The sequence below is a fragment of the Hippocampus guttulatus genome, chromosome 3 (genome assembly GCF_054856545.1).
Source record: "Hippocampus guttulatus isolate MCC_2025c chromosome 3, RoL_Hgut_1.0, whole genome shotgun sequence".
Lineage (NCBI taxonomy): Eukaryota > Metazoa > Chordata > Actinopteri > Syngnathiformes > Syngnathidae > Hippocampus > Hippocampus guttulatus.
Genome location: NC_141263.1, coordinates 9,663,320 through 9,676,673, shown reverse-complemented (window position 1 = coordinate 9,676,673; position 13,354 = coordinate 9,663,320). Strand labels below are relative to the sequence as shown.

Here is a 13,354-nt window from a genome sequence, read left to right as displayed (position 1 = left end):
ATTCCAGGTTCACAATTTCACAGTGCTCCAGGACTAAGACGTTTGGACATATGCAGTTCAGAGTATTGCATTTTGCATAATGTGCAGTGACAGACAGACTCCAGAGGATCTCATTTTCACTCCGAGTATGTCCAAGGGCTTTACTACATCCTCCCTCCGCCTGTCAGTGCCCCCTGCCCGACTGAGCACCATGGGAGCCAGAGCCTTCAGTCACGCTGCTCCAAAGCTCTGGAACAACCTACCTCCGGACCTCCAAAACTGCACACCTCTTTCCACTTTCAAGTCCCGTCTAAAAACACACCTGTTCAGGATTGCCTACAACACATAGCTCTTCCATTTCCTATGTTTTTATGATTTTATGTCCTGTTTTTATATAATATCTCGTTTACTAATTTTTACATTGTATTTTCTTATTGTCTGTACAGTGTCCTTGGGTGGCATGAAAGGCGCTTTTAAATAAAATGCATTATTATTATTATTATTACATCACATTTTGTGACAGCTGCCAGTTGTACATGTCCTCATATGGTGCTCCCTCTGTAGGAGCGAGAGGAGGTGCAACTGTCTGGAATTGATACTTGTCCAGTTTTGACTCAGTGGATCGCAAAACTGTTGTGATGCCAGTTTATTATCTCGAGTGCCTTAGCATGCTTTACTTAAATGTTGAATATAAATTCAAAATGTTGCAGGTTTTTGACGATTTTGAAGTAAAATATGTAAACCATTGGATGGGTTGAACTGAAGTGCACCTCCACAGCAAGGCCTATCATGGACATGCTGATAGACCATAAGAAAAGCGAGCAAAAAAATAAATAAAAAGGCAGACTCGCAATAATTAAGACAAAACCCAGCTTTACCAAGATAACGATGACAAAACAAAATTGATATTGATTTGACTACGTTAATTTCAATGTTTATTCAGTATATATTTGTATATGCGGCAGTTAAAATAAAACTGCAGTAAGTGAAAACATTTCACATTCAATTCCCCTGGTTTGTTTTGCATCCTTCCAGAAAATGCCCATATAATCTTAATTTTTCGTGCTCAATGTTTACACAAACGCTCCTCTTCCCAAAGAGCAAAAGAAAGCTTGCCAGCAAAACCTTCCTGATCCCACAAGCTCAATTGAAACTGCACATTATAATCTTTGTAAAGGGAGATCTTTTGATAGGTCTTTGTGTCCGATCTTCACTATCAGTGCAAACGGTCAAAACAGCAAGGCAAGTTGGTCCATTGTGGCTTGCATCCATCCATTCATCTTCTTACGCATACGTTTTGGGTTGCGGGCAGCATCTTAAGCAAAGAAGCCCAGAATTCCTTCTCCCCAGCCACGTCATCCACTTCATGCGGGTTGTATCCTGTGACGTTCCGAGGCCAGATGTGATACATAGGACCCTGTTTTGGTCGATAAAAATGGGCGTCACTTCTTTTTTATGCCAGCGAAAGTCTCGTCGAAAGATTTCGGGGCCAGCTGTCATTTGGGCGTGTCGACACATAGGAGCTGCCTCGCCCTCGAGTCATCTGACAATTTGGGAAGAGAAAGTAGTCTGCGGTCAGCGTACTAAACAAGCACTTAATTTTTGTGCCGGGGCAGTGGACTAATCCGGGTTACTTGTGAATTTTTTTCGACGCGCTTTGCCTCACTGGGCGTTTCTGCATCGTCCAGCAATGGATCTGCAAAGGTAGACTAAAGCAACAGTGTTAATAATTCTAATACTGCTCTTGTACCAACCTTGTAGCAAACTAAAATGATCAAACAGCTTATTTCACACGATTCCATTATACTGAGAAATTTTGTTGGAATCAGGTTGACTTACTATGTTCACTATTGTCGTTTTATTTGTCAGTGCTTCAGTTGCTGCAATGATCTGTTCAGGAATGAGGCAAGCAGGGAAATTTTGGTTCATTATCCCCAATTGCTGGTAATAATAAGAGTAGATACGATACATAGAAGTGGGTGAGGCGGGGGAAATACTACTCTGAAGGTGTGCTTCTTACTTTTGCAATGTCTGTAACTCTATTGTTGCTTTTCACATTGTGACTTGATATATATATATATATATATATATTCTTTTCCTTCAAGGGTTTCCACAGGGGCGAAAAACTATTAAAATTGTGCCACATAAGAAATGTAGTGTAAATCCAGGCATTGAAAACCTTGTCTGTCAAATGCATCTTCCTAAATAATCCCTTTTCTTTAGTTTCCATATCATACTTTTCCCCAATATTTTGCAGCAGTATTTCGTCCACTTTTGTAACCTGTATGTAAGCGCTAATACCGAGGGAGCGGCAACTCCTCATGTTCCTAAATCTATTCTGACAGTGAGAGGCATCCAAGCACTCACTGTCAGAGTTGCGGCCCAGTCTGAGAAAACGAGGTCCACTGAGTCATAAAATAACAACATGTAAAGGAACATAAATCCTCAGACACCAGTTTCATCAACTTCTCTCTCATCCTTTTTTCAGAACAAAAGCTTGAAGAATAAACTCTTGTCAGGAAACAAGCTTTGTGATGCTCATGCTGAAGAGGTAAGTGCATTTTCCATTGAGGAACAAAGAAACACAACAGAAACTAATACAATGTAAAAATGTAATTATCACTGAAGAACAATCAGTTTAGGAACCAAATATGTGTTGTCAGATAAACTGTCTTTTGATGGCAGCTCAGGGCTAACAGATATGACATATTTCAGTTGGTGTGTCACTTCGCCTGTGAAAATGCTGATCATTTGGTAATTCGTTTGGTACGTATGTGTTGTATCAGCCACACTTACCTGTACTGTACTTACCAAGTCTCATCTGTGCTTGGATATCATTTTGAAGTTTCGAAATCTTCAACTACGATATTTGGATCATACACTAATAATATATTTCGACCACTGTGCAAGATTAAAGAAAAATAATTCAGGAAGAGTCCATCTTTTAAACACTGCAATCCGTTTTCTGTTAACAGCAGATTAAACAACATGTAGTGGATCACATGGGTGTCCTGATGGTACTATTCAGAGGTCGATTATGTCATTGATGTTTCACAACTTTAATCAACACGTTATTATGATGAAAGTCAATTCGACTAGTCGCTGATGATGTTTTCGCTGTTTTCATGCAGTACTCCATTTTATTTTCAATACTGTACTTGTTGGCAACAAATATTGCTTCTATATTGTGCAGCTTGTGATTCTTAGCATTTCTTGTCACATGAAGACATAATACCGTAATATCATCATGAGTCAAATTATTTATGTATTTATGTATTTATTTAGGGCGGCCCGGTAGTCCAGTGGTTAGCACGTCGGCTTCACAGTGCAGAGGTACCGGGTTCGATTCCAGCTCCGGCCTCCCTGTGTGGAGTTTGCATGTTCTCCCCGGGCCTGCGTGGGTTTTCTCCGGGTGCTCCGGTTTCCTCCCACATTCCAAAAACATGCATGTCAGGCCGATTGGACGCTCTAAATTGTCCCTAGGTGTGAGTGTGGGCGTGGATGGTTGTTCGTCTCTGTGTGCCCTGCGATTGGCTGGCAACTGATTCAGGGTGTCCCCCGCCTACTGCCCGGAGATGGCTGGGATAGGCTCCAGCACCCCCCGCGACCCTAGTGAGGATCAAGCGGTTCGGAAAATGGATGGATGGATGTATTTATTTACAACACAGGAAGCCTCTGTTGCAAACCATCAAGCCCAAATATGCTGGTGAAATCACCTATTAGCCTCTAAAATCTCAGGGCGAGCATATCTGAATTGTATCCAACAAACATCTAGCTTTTCCAAGTCTTAATCATATTTGTAAACTTGAGGATCTGGCTCGGGCCCTGGAGAAAAAGCTGGAAAGACAACAAAGACCGAAAGGCCGTAATTTAATCTGTCAATTTGTCAGTCAAGGCAGAGCCAAGGATTCCCTTGCAAGCAAGTATGAATTAACACACTTGCTTCTCCTGAGAAAGAGATATACTTTACAGAAGGTTCAACAAATTTGAGTATATTATGAAAATATAAGGTAAACATATACAATAGGAAAAAATATTCATGTTATGACAGATGTGGAAATGCTACAGATTCCAAACATACAGATCTGAGCTTTTTTTGTTGTTGTTGTTGTTGCTATGGTGCTATTCATCCATCCATTTTCTAATCCGCTTATCCTCACGAGGGTCACGGGTGTTTTGTTGGATCTCAGCTGACTTTGGGCAGTAGATGGGATACACACTGAACTGGTTGCCAGCCAATAGCAGGGTAGACAAAGACATACATCAACTGTTCACACGTACTGTCACACCGACGGACAATTTAGAATGATCATTTAACCTACCGTGCATGGTTTTGGAATGTGGGAGGAAACCGGATTACCAGGGAAAAAAAACACGCAAGCATGGGGAGAGCATACAAACTCCACACAGGAGGGCCCGAGCCCGGATTGAAACACTGGACGTATGCACTGTGAGGTGGACGCAGTAAGAGTTGATTTCTTTTGGACATTACGTTTCCTTTTTCGCATCAAGATGAAATTGATATAAAATAATTAATTCCACTTACAATTCAGAGAGAAAATGACTCTTCGAAAATGACTCTTCGATTGGTGGACTATCTCTTCTCTACTATCGAACATTTTACTGTCTGTAATTGAAGTGTGGCCCTGAACAGTTGTTGTCTGTCTGTTCAAATGACCCTGGAGGACTGCTTTCACGGCAAGCCAACAGTTCTTGGAAAACAAGATGATAAAGTTATGATCTTCAAATCCATCCATTCATTCATTTTCCCTTGTCCTCATTCGGGTTGCAGGTGAGCTGGAGTCTACCCCAGCTTCTACTATCCAGCTACTTACTGTCAAAATGTTAAAAATCATAGTATATATACTGTATATAAAAAAAAAGAAATACAGTAACCAAGCTTTCTTGCATATACCGATGAAGCCTTCTTGGGTGAGAGGCAAACATCTTCGAAGACAAACACAGCATACTGTACATAACCTGGATGAATGAGAATATCCACAAGCAAATACAGTGATAGGAAACCGTGCATGATTAACATTATGCACCCCAAAAGTTCAACCTACATACTATCCCTAAAGAAATTGTTTATACTAGAATATTATAATATGCACTTTATATGCAAGAAACATTTTCACTCAGAGCTCTGGCAAAGTTTGAACAAAAAACAAAACAAAACAAAGCTTTTGATAAAATCTTAACTCAGAGCTTTGAAGTCATGGCCAAGAGCCGAATTGAGGTTACAGCTTTTTTAGAAGGACTGAGATAAACTTTCTTGGTTTATTACATGCAGTAGGCCTACATTTGGAGGTTCTGTGTGAGTAAACCACTTTATGTGGTTGCTTCATGCAGATTCTAGTAGTAACATGTCAATATTTTTGTTGGTAGAGCAGAGTTGAGTTGAATTTCAATTGTTTTTTTAATCAGTAAATGTACCAGTATCTCCATCTTAACATTGTCAAGAATCATACCTCATGGTAGTAATATCATAATAAAGGTGTTTTTATGTGTGCATTTTGAAAACAGCATCTTCAGAGACATTCTGGTCAGTGCTGCACTTTCAGTGGATATGGATGAAGAGTTATTAAGATCTAAACAGATTTATATTGAATATATACGAAAGTGAATATATTTTTACTGTCTTTAAAAAGTAGAACCTGAGCTGCTGCACTGAAATTAGGCTTGTTTGAAGTCCTTCCTAATCAGTCTTCCTGTTTTGAAACAATTTTGCAAAAGGAGCTAGAGACGTGATCGGCAGAACATGTGCCTCTAGAATTTACGAACTTAAAGTCACATACAGTGAAGAAATGTTTGTATGTCTCGGTGCTTCACGTTCAGAACCCTTTTATGAGATATGAAAAATAATTATGTGGCATGGCAAATTGTAACAGAATGTTACTGTGACTATGCAAGCAGCGAGCATTTATGTATTGAACCCACAAAGAAAGTTCAGTGAAAACAGTTCAGTTAATTTTGATCCTCTTCTGCTTTGGTTTCCTCATATGAGGTAACTAAGACTCCGATTCCAGCTAAATAATGTTAACACAGTGGTTAAGCAAATCGGCTTAGGTGCTCATCACAAAGAAGAATGTATTCTCAAATTGCAAGGAATTTAACATTACGGTTTGCCGCACCACGCTTTTATTTGCAGCACGCAAAACCTTTCTACCGTACGATGTGCGTCTCACACAAAAAGCCAGGACTTCACTTTGAAGTTGAAAAGAAGCTCAGTTAGCTGGCAGTGAGTTGACAGCTGTTGGTTCATTACAAAAATACCATCTAGCCTTTCAGAAACATTTGACGAAATCCTCAAGGGAAACATCTGACATTGAAAAAGTCAATAAGTCTGAGTCATACAGACCCTGGAGGCGAAGGGAGGGGTAACAGGCATGAGATCTGCCATTTAATCAGGCGCTTTGCTTATCTGTAACAGCATGCATCCTTTGCTTGTTTCTTCTCTGTGAAACACCGTTGTTCCTGCATGGCCATTTTTTTTAAATTACAGAAGCTGCTCAGCAAAAATATGTCATCTGCATCAGCACCACAAAAGGGAAATAAAACTCGCTTTAGTTTCAACGTACGAAACGTCCATGGAAGGTGATTTGCATTTGAAAAATCTGTTCCCAGCGCTGTGGCTTGGGTCTCAACTCAATCCCATCTTCTAAAAATGTTTTAAAACAAATAAGCTAAATCCATTCGGCTGCTGCGCCCGTGGCCGAAAACACAAATTTTAGATCATCCTTGAGAACATGCGATCAAAATTTGATTCTGAAATGTAAAAATATCCTAATTAATGGGACTGAAATGCCAACTCCAATGATGAGTGAAGACATGATTGAATAAAAGTGCTTCTGGCACTGTAAAGGGAAATGTGTCTGTCTAGAATGTAAAGGCACTCATTAAAGGTTGATGGCCAAGTTTTCACTCAACTGAAGCTTTTTTTTTAAGTTACTGTGTACGTTTCCGTGAGGCATTGGTACATGCTGCCGGGTTTGATTCCTGGCCAGTGGCCCAATACTCAGCCACAGTTGCTCCCAAACCCAGATAAAAAAAATGTGTGTATTGCATCACAAAGAACATCTGCAACTAAAAACTGTGCCAAACAAGTCATGCAAGTGACTTGCTGTGGCAGATCCTCGATTGGACAAGCCTAAAGTCGCAGCAACAGCATCTACAGTTGCAATGAAGAGAGAGTGTTCTCACCCCAAGTCATCAAATATGTACATATTTTTGTAGGGCCCTTCAATGAGATACTTATTTTTAGCAGTGGGATGCCTAGTCTCTTGCCTTTGTGAAAATGTTCTTGTCATTTCATTGACTTGAACCATGGATTTGACTATATCCAGACCACAAGAAATGTAGTGACACCTAAAGCATTCATGATTACAAAATTTGGCCCGAATATAAGACTGCCCTGATTATAAGACGACTCCCTCTTTTTCAAGACTCAAGTTTGAAAAAATACTTTTTGAACACCAAATTAATTTTCATACAGAAAATAATTACAGTACATCTGAAACAAATGATTAGAACAATATATTTGAGAGAAAAAACATGTTATTTTGCCTCATTCAAATCTTAATATCTGAACATTTAAATATGTAAACTAAAGTGTAAATTACATCACAACTTCTCCTCAGCTGCCGGTTGGTTGACCTGGCCAATCTTCGACCCACTTTTCTCCAGATTGTCGCTACGTTTCTCCATTTTCTGTTATCTCTTCTATTATTTTTTTCTCTTTTCTTTCTTACCGCTATTTTTTTATTTTTCTTCTTCGTGCTACCGCTATTTTTATTTTTATTCTTTGTGACAGGGGTTCACTTTGGCCTGGGGAGTCGAGTTCAGTATTCGCTTCAATGATATCTGGGGCCATCTAGCGTCGTGAATGGGTATAATGTCTAGACCCCGAATATAAGGCGACCCCCACTTTTTCAGTCTTATTTCAATGCAAAAAACACCGTCTTATATATAAAACACTGGGCCAATACGGTATATCAGGTGTGGCTATACAGTGAACCCTCGCTATTTCGCGGCTTCGGTGCATCGTGGATTTTTTCAAAATTCATAATTCATCCGCAAAAATCAGTGTCTAAGTGTTGTTTACTATGCGTGCTAGTGTGTGCGCACTCTGCTCAAGCGCGGAAGGTCCACGTGGGGCACGTGTGTGCGTGCACGCATGGGCGGTGAGTGTATGTGTGTTGCTGAGAGAAAGAGAGAGAGAGACTTATAAGAACAAAGCAGGTCTCTCCATCCTTAATTGTCTAACAACCTTAATTGATTAATCATAAACACTGCTGCACGCCCACGGGATCGCTGGCCCGTGTGTGTGTGTGTGTGTGTGTGTGTGTGTGTGTGTGTGTGTCTGTGTGTGTGTGTGTCTGTGTGTGTGTGTGTCTGTGTGTGTGTGTTAGTGCGCTCTGCTCAAGCGCAAAGGCCCACGTGGGGCATTTTTTAAAAATATATATGTTAATTGGTCGCTACTTGACGGATTTTCGTTTATCGTGGGTGGTTTTGGTCCCCATTTACGCGATAAGCGAGGGATTACTGTATTACATGACTACAGAAAATGATTCACTCAATCCAACACCCTTCTCTTCTGTAAAGCCTGTTTGACCCTCCAACACCAACTGATTGCACAATTTGCACGAATTTGAAAAGCCAAGTACATGCATAGTTGTACAATGAAGAATGCATTGGTCAAAGATACTTTGTAGTGGTTTTTTTTATTGAGTTTGGGAGGAGGAAAGGGCCAAAACAAACCTGACAAATGCATATGTATCGACATGCAAGATTAGAATGTGTCAAAAAAAAGTAGCACTGAGGTCCAACTGAAACAAAAAGTGGACGTTTAGCTGCTTTGATAATTCCTTGTTTTGAGAGATGTGTGCTGGAACCGGTTTTACTCATATACCCTGCAATACAATTAGTTATGAGCGCAAGAGCATCTCCATTAAATAAAACAGTTTCCCATGTTTTCCCTCATTCACTATCTGTATTGAATAATTCAGACACCTGAAATAACACGAATGATTTATATAAAGTTCACTTCTCCTCCATGGATTATGGCCGGTTCGCCTTGACATGTTTGAAAAGGTCGGGCAAATTTTAAACTAATTAGAAAAAAATCTGGGCGGCCCGGTAGTCCAGTGGTTAGCACGTCGGCTTCACAGTGCAGAGGTACCGGGTTCGATTCCAGCTCCGGCCTCCCTGTGTGGAGTTTGCATGTTCTCCCCGGGCCTGCGTGGGTTTTCTCCGGGTGCTCCGTTTTCCTCCCACATTCCAAAAACATGCATGTCAGGCTGATTGGACGCTCTAAATTGTCCCTAGGTGTGAGTGTGGGCGTGGATGGTTGTTCGTCTCTGTGTGCCCTGCGATTGGCTGGCAACTGATTCAGGGTGTCCCCCGCCTACTGCCCGGAGATGGCTGGGATAGGCTCCAGCACCCCCCGCGACCCTAGTGAGGATCAAGTGGTTCGGAAAATGGATGGATGGATGGATAGAAAAAAATCTATTTGTTTAAAGGCAGTGGATCGTGTAGCAGTTTTAGAGAGGCTTTTGTGCTCCTGCTGAGTTGGATGCATGGAGTGTCTGCCTTTTGAATGTTCGAAGAAAAAAACCCCCACAACTTCTGAAAAATGTACTTGCGTCATTCACACTAAAATAGGAAGGTATGACATTACTTAGCAAGAATGGCGAAATTTCCATTGACCAGCATTTGGACGTAGGTTGGGCAGTGAATGAAGAGTGGATTGTTCTCATATTTCAGCGGAGACGTGACAGGGTTTACGAAAAATGGCCATTCATCAAAATGGGCTGGTCTGGCTGAAATAGCCACACACAAAGAAATGTGAAAATTGGATGATGGGTTTTAGCAGGAGTGAGGTTTTTGAGTGGGGTGGGGGTGGGGGGGTTGCCTTTTTGGGGAACACTATTTGAGTGATAACGAATCAGAATAGCACCTTCAAATTAGAGTAAAACAGTATAACGTCGTTATTAGGCAACACACGTCTACAAAAATTCATTCATTAAATTAACTTGGCCATGCTGATTTTTGAAATTATTTCTTCTGAAGATGCTCATTTGAATCAACCAATCAGTCAAAACTTTATTTATGGAGGACTTTTCACACAGAAAATTTAACTCAAAGTACTTTACAGATGAAAATCATTGCCAACACCGGCACCCAGGCTCTGCCCTCACAAGGTCACAATTATACTCAGCCCACTCCCATCCCTGAGATCACACACACAGACACACACACACATAAACACACACAAAACAAACCTTTCGAGCATATGGGCAGATGGCTGGGTTCAGATCAAGAGAGGAAATATCACTTGAGAAGCCATCTGCACCGAGAGTAGCGCATCACCCACAACCGCCAGGGCATCACCAAGCTGCCCCTGAGGAGGCATGGGAGAAACACCCAACCCTCCCCCAGGTCACAGAGGGCAGCATCCAGCCGGGGGCGAAGGCTCCCTCAGAGGGACATTGGAGGATTCTGAAAATGATGAAACCCAATACAAATGTAATAAGTAGATTAATAGATATCTAAATAATACTGCACTGATAACAAACAAAGCAAAATAAAAGGAAGTTAATATCTGCTAAAAGCTAAACTAAAAAGATCAAGGTCTTAATCATGCTCTTAAAAATATGAGCATCCTCTTCATTTCAAGGCCCAAATTAGTTTTACTGATTAAATTGCCACCCAAAAGTTTGCTTTTTTTTTTAAGCGATTGAATGTATTTTTTTTCAAAAGGCATTTACAAATATTATACATTTACAGGTTATACAAATATAGACATGAACCCATAATGTAATTTGAAAAATATAGAAAATGTGTGGGCATTGGTTGCCATGGTATCATGTTGTAGAATTACATGATTTCACTAGTCACGCAAGTTATGAAGAAAGACTGGATGATTGAGCTGAAACCTGCAGTTATGAACTTTGATACACTGTAACATAGAATGTATAGGGTGATGAAATATTCCTTTACAACATTTGATAAAAAAACATATGGCATCGAATATTTCCCGAATGCATCGTACTTTCTCACAGTACTTTCATCTGAGATATCAAGACATATGGCTCTGTATTTCTACTGGTGCAAAAGAGGTGCCTGGCATGATTTATTGAGTAAATAATAAGCCTATGCTTTGGTAATGCTGAGATAGCAGCATATTAAAAGACACAAATATTTCTTTGTGAAATTAACTTTCCATTGGAGCTGTGCAGCTTCGATAGGTAATTTATTCTTGTAGACTCATAAAGGCTTCAGATGAAATCAATTTGGAATTATCTTCTTTCCTTGACCCAGCACGGTAAATTAATTGCTATGCGTTTGAAAGTCAATACTAATTCTTTATGCTGTTTTAAAATGTTTTTTTTTCTCCTTCATCCACGATTGCTTTTATAGATTTGAACACACACACACACACACACACACACACACACACACACACACACACACACACACACACACACAGTATGTATATACTGTATATGCAAATTTGTTATGCCCATAACACATCGTGATTGTTCCAAATATTCAATAAAATCAATGCAGCTGCTGCTCCCAGGAGCTTTAGTTTTCCTCAGTGCAGGAGGCAGGGAACACAGCAGTCCCAGTGGGTCCGTCATAACCGATTAGGGAAGACAGCTCCACGTGCGTGTGAGCTGAACTCAAGCATACGTACAGTACCAGGTGTTGATGGTCAACGTGTTTTGCCGATCACATTAGATCACGCGGCGACTAGTGGCCTACTTCATCAATGCACAAACTGCTAATCACATTTTGGGTATGTCAGTTGGCTTGCAACGTCACTGGCTCAGCGCAGAGCCACAGCGAGTCATTTGGGGCCTCAGAAATTTTTTTCATTTTCGAGCCACTTTATATTTCACTTTTTCGTACTTCGTAAAAAATAAATATTGAAATGAAAAAATACCTTAAAAATTGCAACCGAATCATTTAGGGGGACTTCAGTCCCCCGAAAGCAGGCCTAACGACGCTAACAGCAGCAGCATGTTGCCACCAAGGAACCTTCATACCTGAGGTGGTCGCATCACTGTGTGTGGTGCAGGTGATAATTTGGCAGGGGAGCATAAAGTCCACACACGGCTACATTACGGTTTGGTTTGTCTTTGCAGTTCAGTGAAGGGGAGATTTTATATTCTGCCTCCTACAAAAATGCTTTTATTTAACTGGAGCTTTTGCCCTTGAAACACTCACAAAGGGATCTTCTGCCGCAGCTGCCAGAATCCTGCTATGATTTCTAAAACCAATTTCACAATTTGAATAACCTAATGCTTATTTTCTTATCTTTCTCTTGCAGTCCAAAAAAATCCAGGCGCAACTGAAAGAACTGCGGTATGGGAAAAAGGATTTAATTTTTAAGGTAAGCTCAACACTAAAGGGTGGTTTGCTTGAAAAGAACTCCACCGCAGAGCTAAGGAAATATTTGAGACCCCCTTTGTGAAGATGGCTCCATCACAGGCGACACCCCAATTAATTTAGTCTCCAATTACAAAATCCCTTCCGGCAGTTTGGGTTGTCTGGAAGCACGTTGGTGGGTGGCGCCCCTTGCCATCGCATGGAAAAGTCTTGTGACGACGCGGTGGGATATATTTTTGTGGCTCAAACACATAGCAATGCGTAGGCATATTGTAGAAGTCTGAAATTTCTGGCCTGACATTTGAAAGTGTAGCAGGGTGTGTTTTCAGCGCATTCAGCGGACACACTCAGCATCTGAAAGGAGAGTGAACGTCTCGATTTTTCATCATTTGAGTCTGATTTTATATACCGTATTTTCCACACTATAAGGTGCACTGAAAGGCATTCAATTTTCTCAAAAGCCGATTGTGCGCTTTATAATCCGATGTGCCTTATATATGGATTAATAGTCGGATTTCTTGGACCTAGTATTTTAAATGTTTGTAAAGCGCTTTGTTACAGCTGCAGCGGTTTTGAAAGCTTTATGTAAATAAAGCTGTATTACATTTTTTAAATAGGCCATTCATTGACGGTACTCCAAAGCGCCTTATAGTGTGGAAAACATGGTACTTGGTGATTTTTTTTGTTTTTAATTAATTCAAATCTGGCAGGCTTGTGAACAAAACTCTTCTCTTTGATGTGTCAACTTTAAGAGAATTTTCAATTTCACCTTACAGGGACTTGAAGGTGGAAGGATCATGAATGATAGGGAAGTCATTTTTACATAATGTCGTATGGGAAAGTAACGTAGTGAGAAGCATACTGGGAGTGTAGTGTTTAGTCACTCAATATATTGTTTTACTTGCTCTTTTCCATTTTGTTTTATTGGTGTTTTATTAGTGTGTGTGTGTGTGTGTGTGTGTGTGTGTGTGTGTGTGTG

At 40.5% G+C, this 13,354-nt stretch overlaps 1 protein-coding gene across 1 annotated transcript in view; it reads left to right on the top strand.

The window, feature by feature from the left end:
* luzp2 (leucine zipper protein 2) overlaps window positions 1-13,354 on the top strand; it is a 145,773-nt gene that overhangs the window by 105,078 nt on the left and 27,341 nt on the right. Inside the window, exons 6-7 of the mRNA XM_086108157.1 lie at window positions 2,468-2,530; window positions 12,317-12,379. Of these exons, the coding sequence (XP_085964283.1) occupies window positions 2,468-2,530; window positions 12,317-12,379 (126 nt within the window). The remainder of the gene's footprint in view (window positions 1-2,467; window positions 2,531-12,316; window positions 12,380-13,354) is intronic.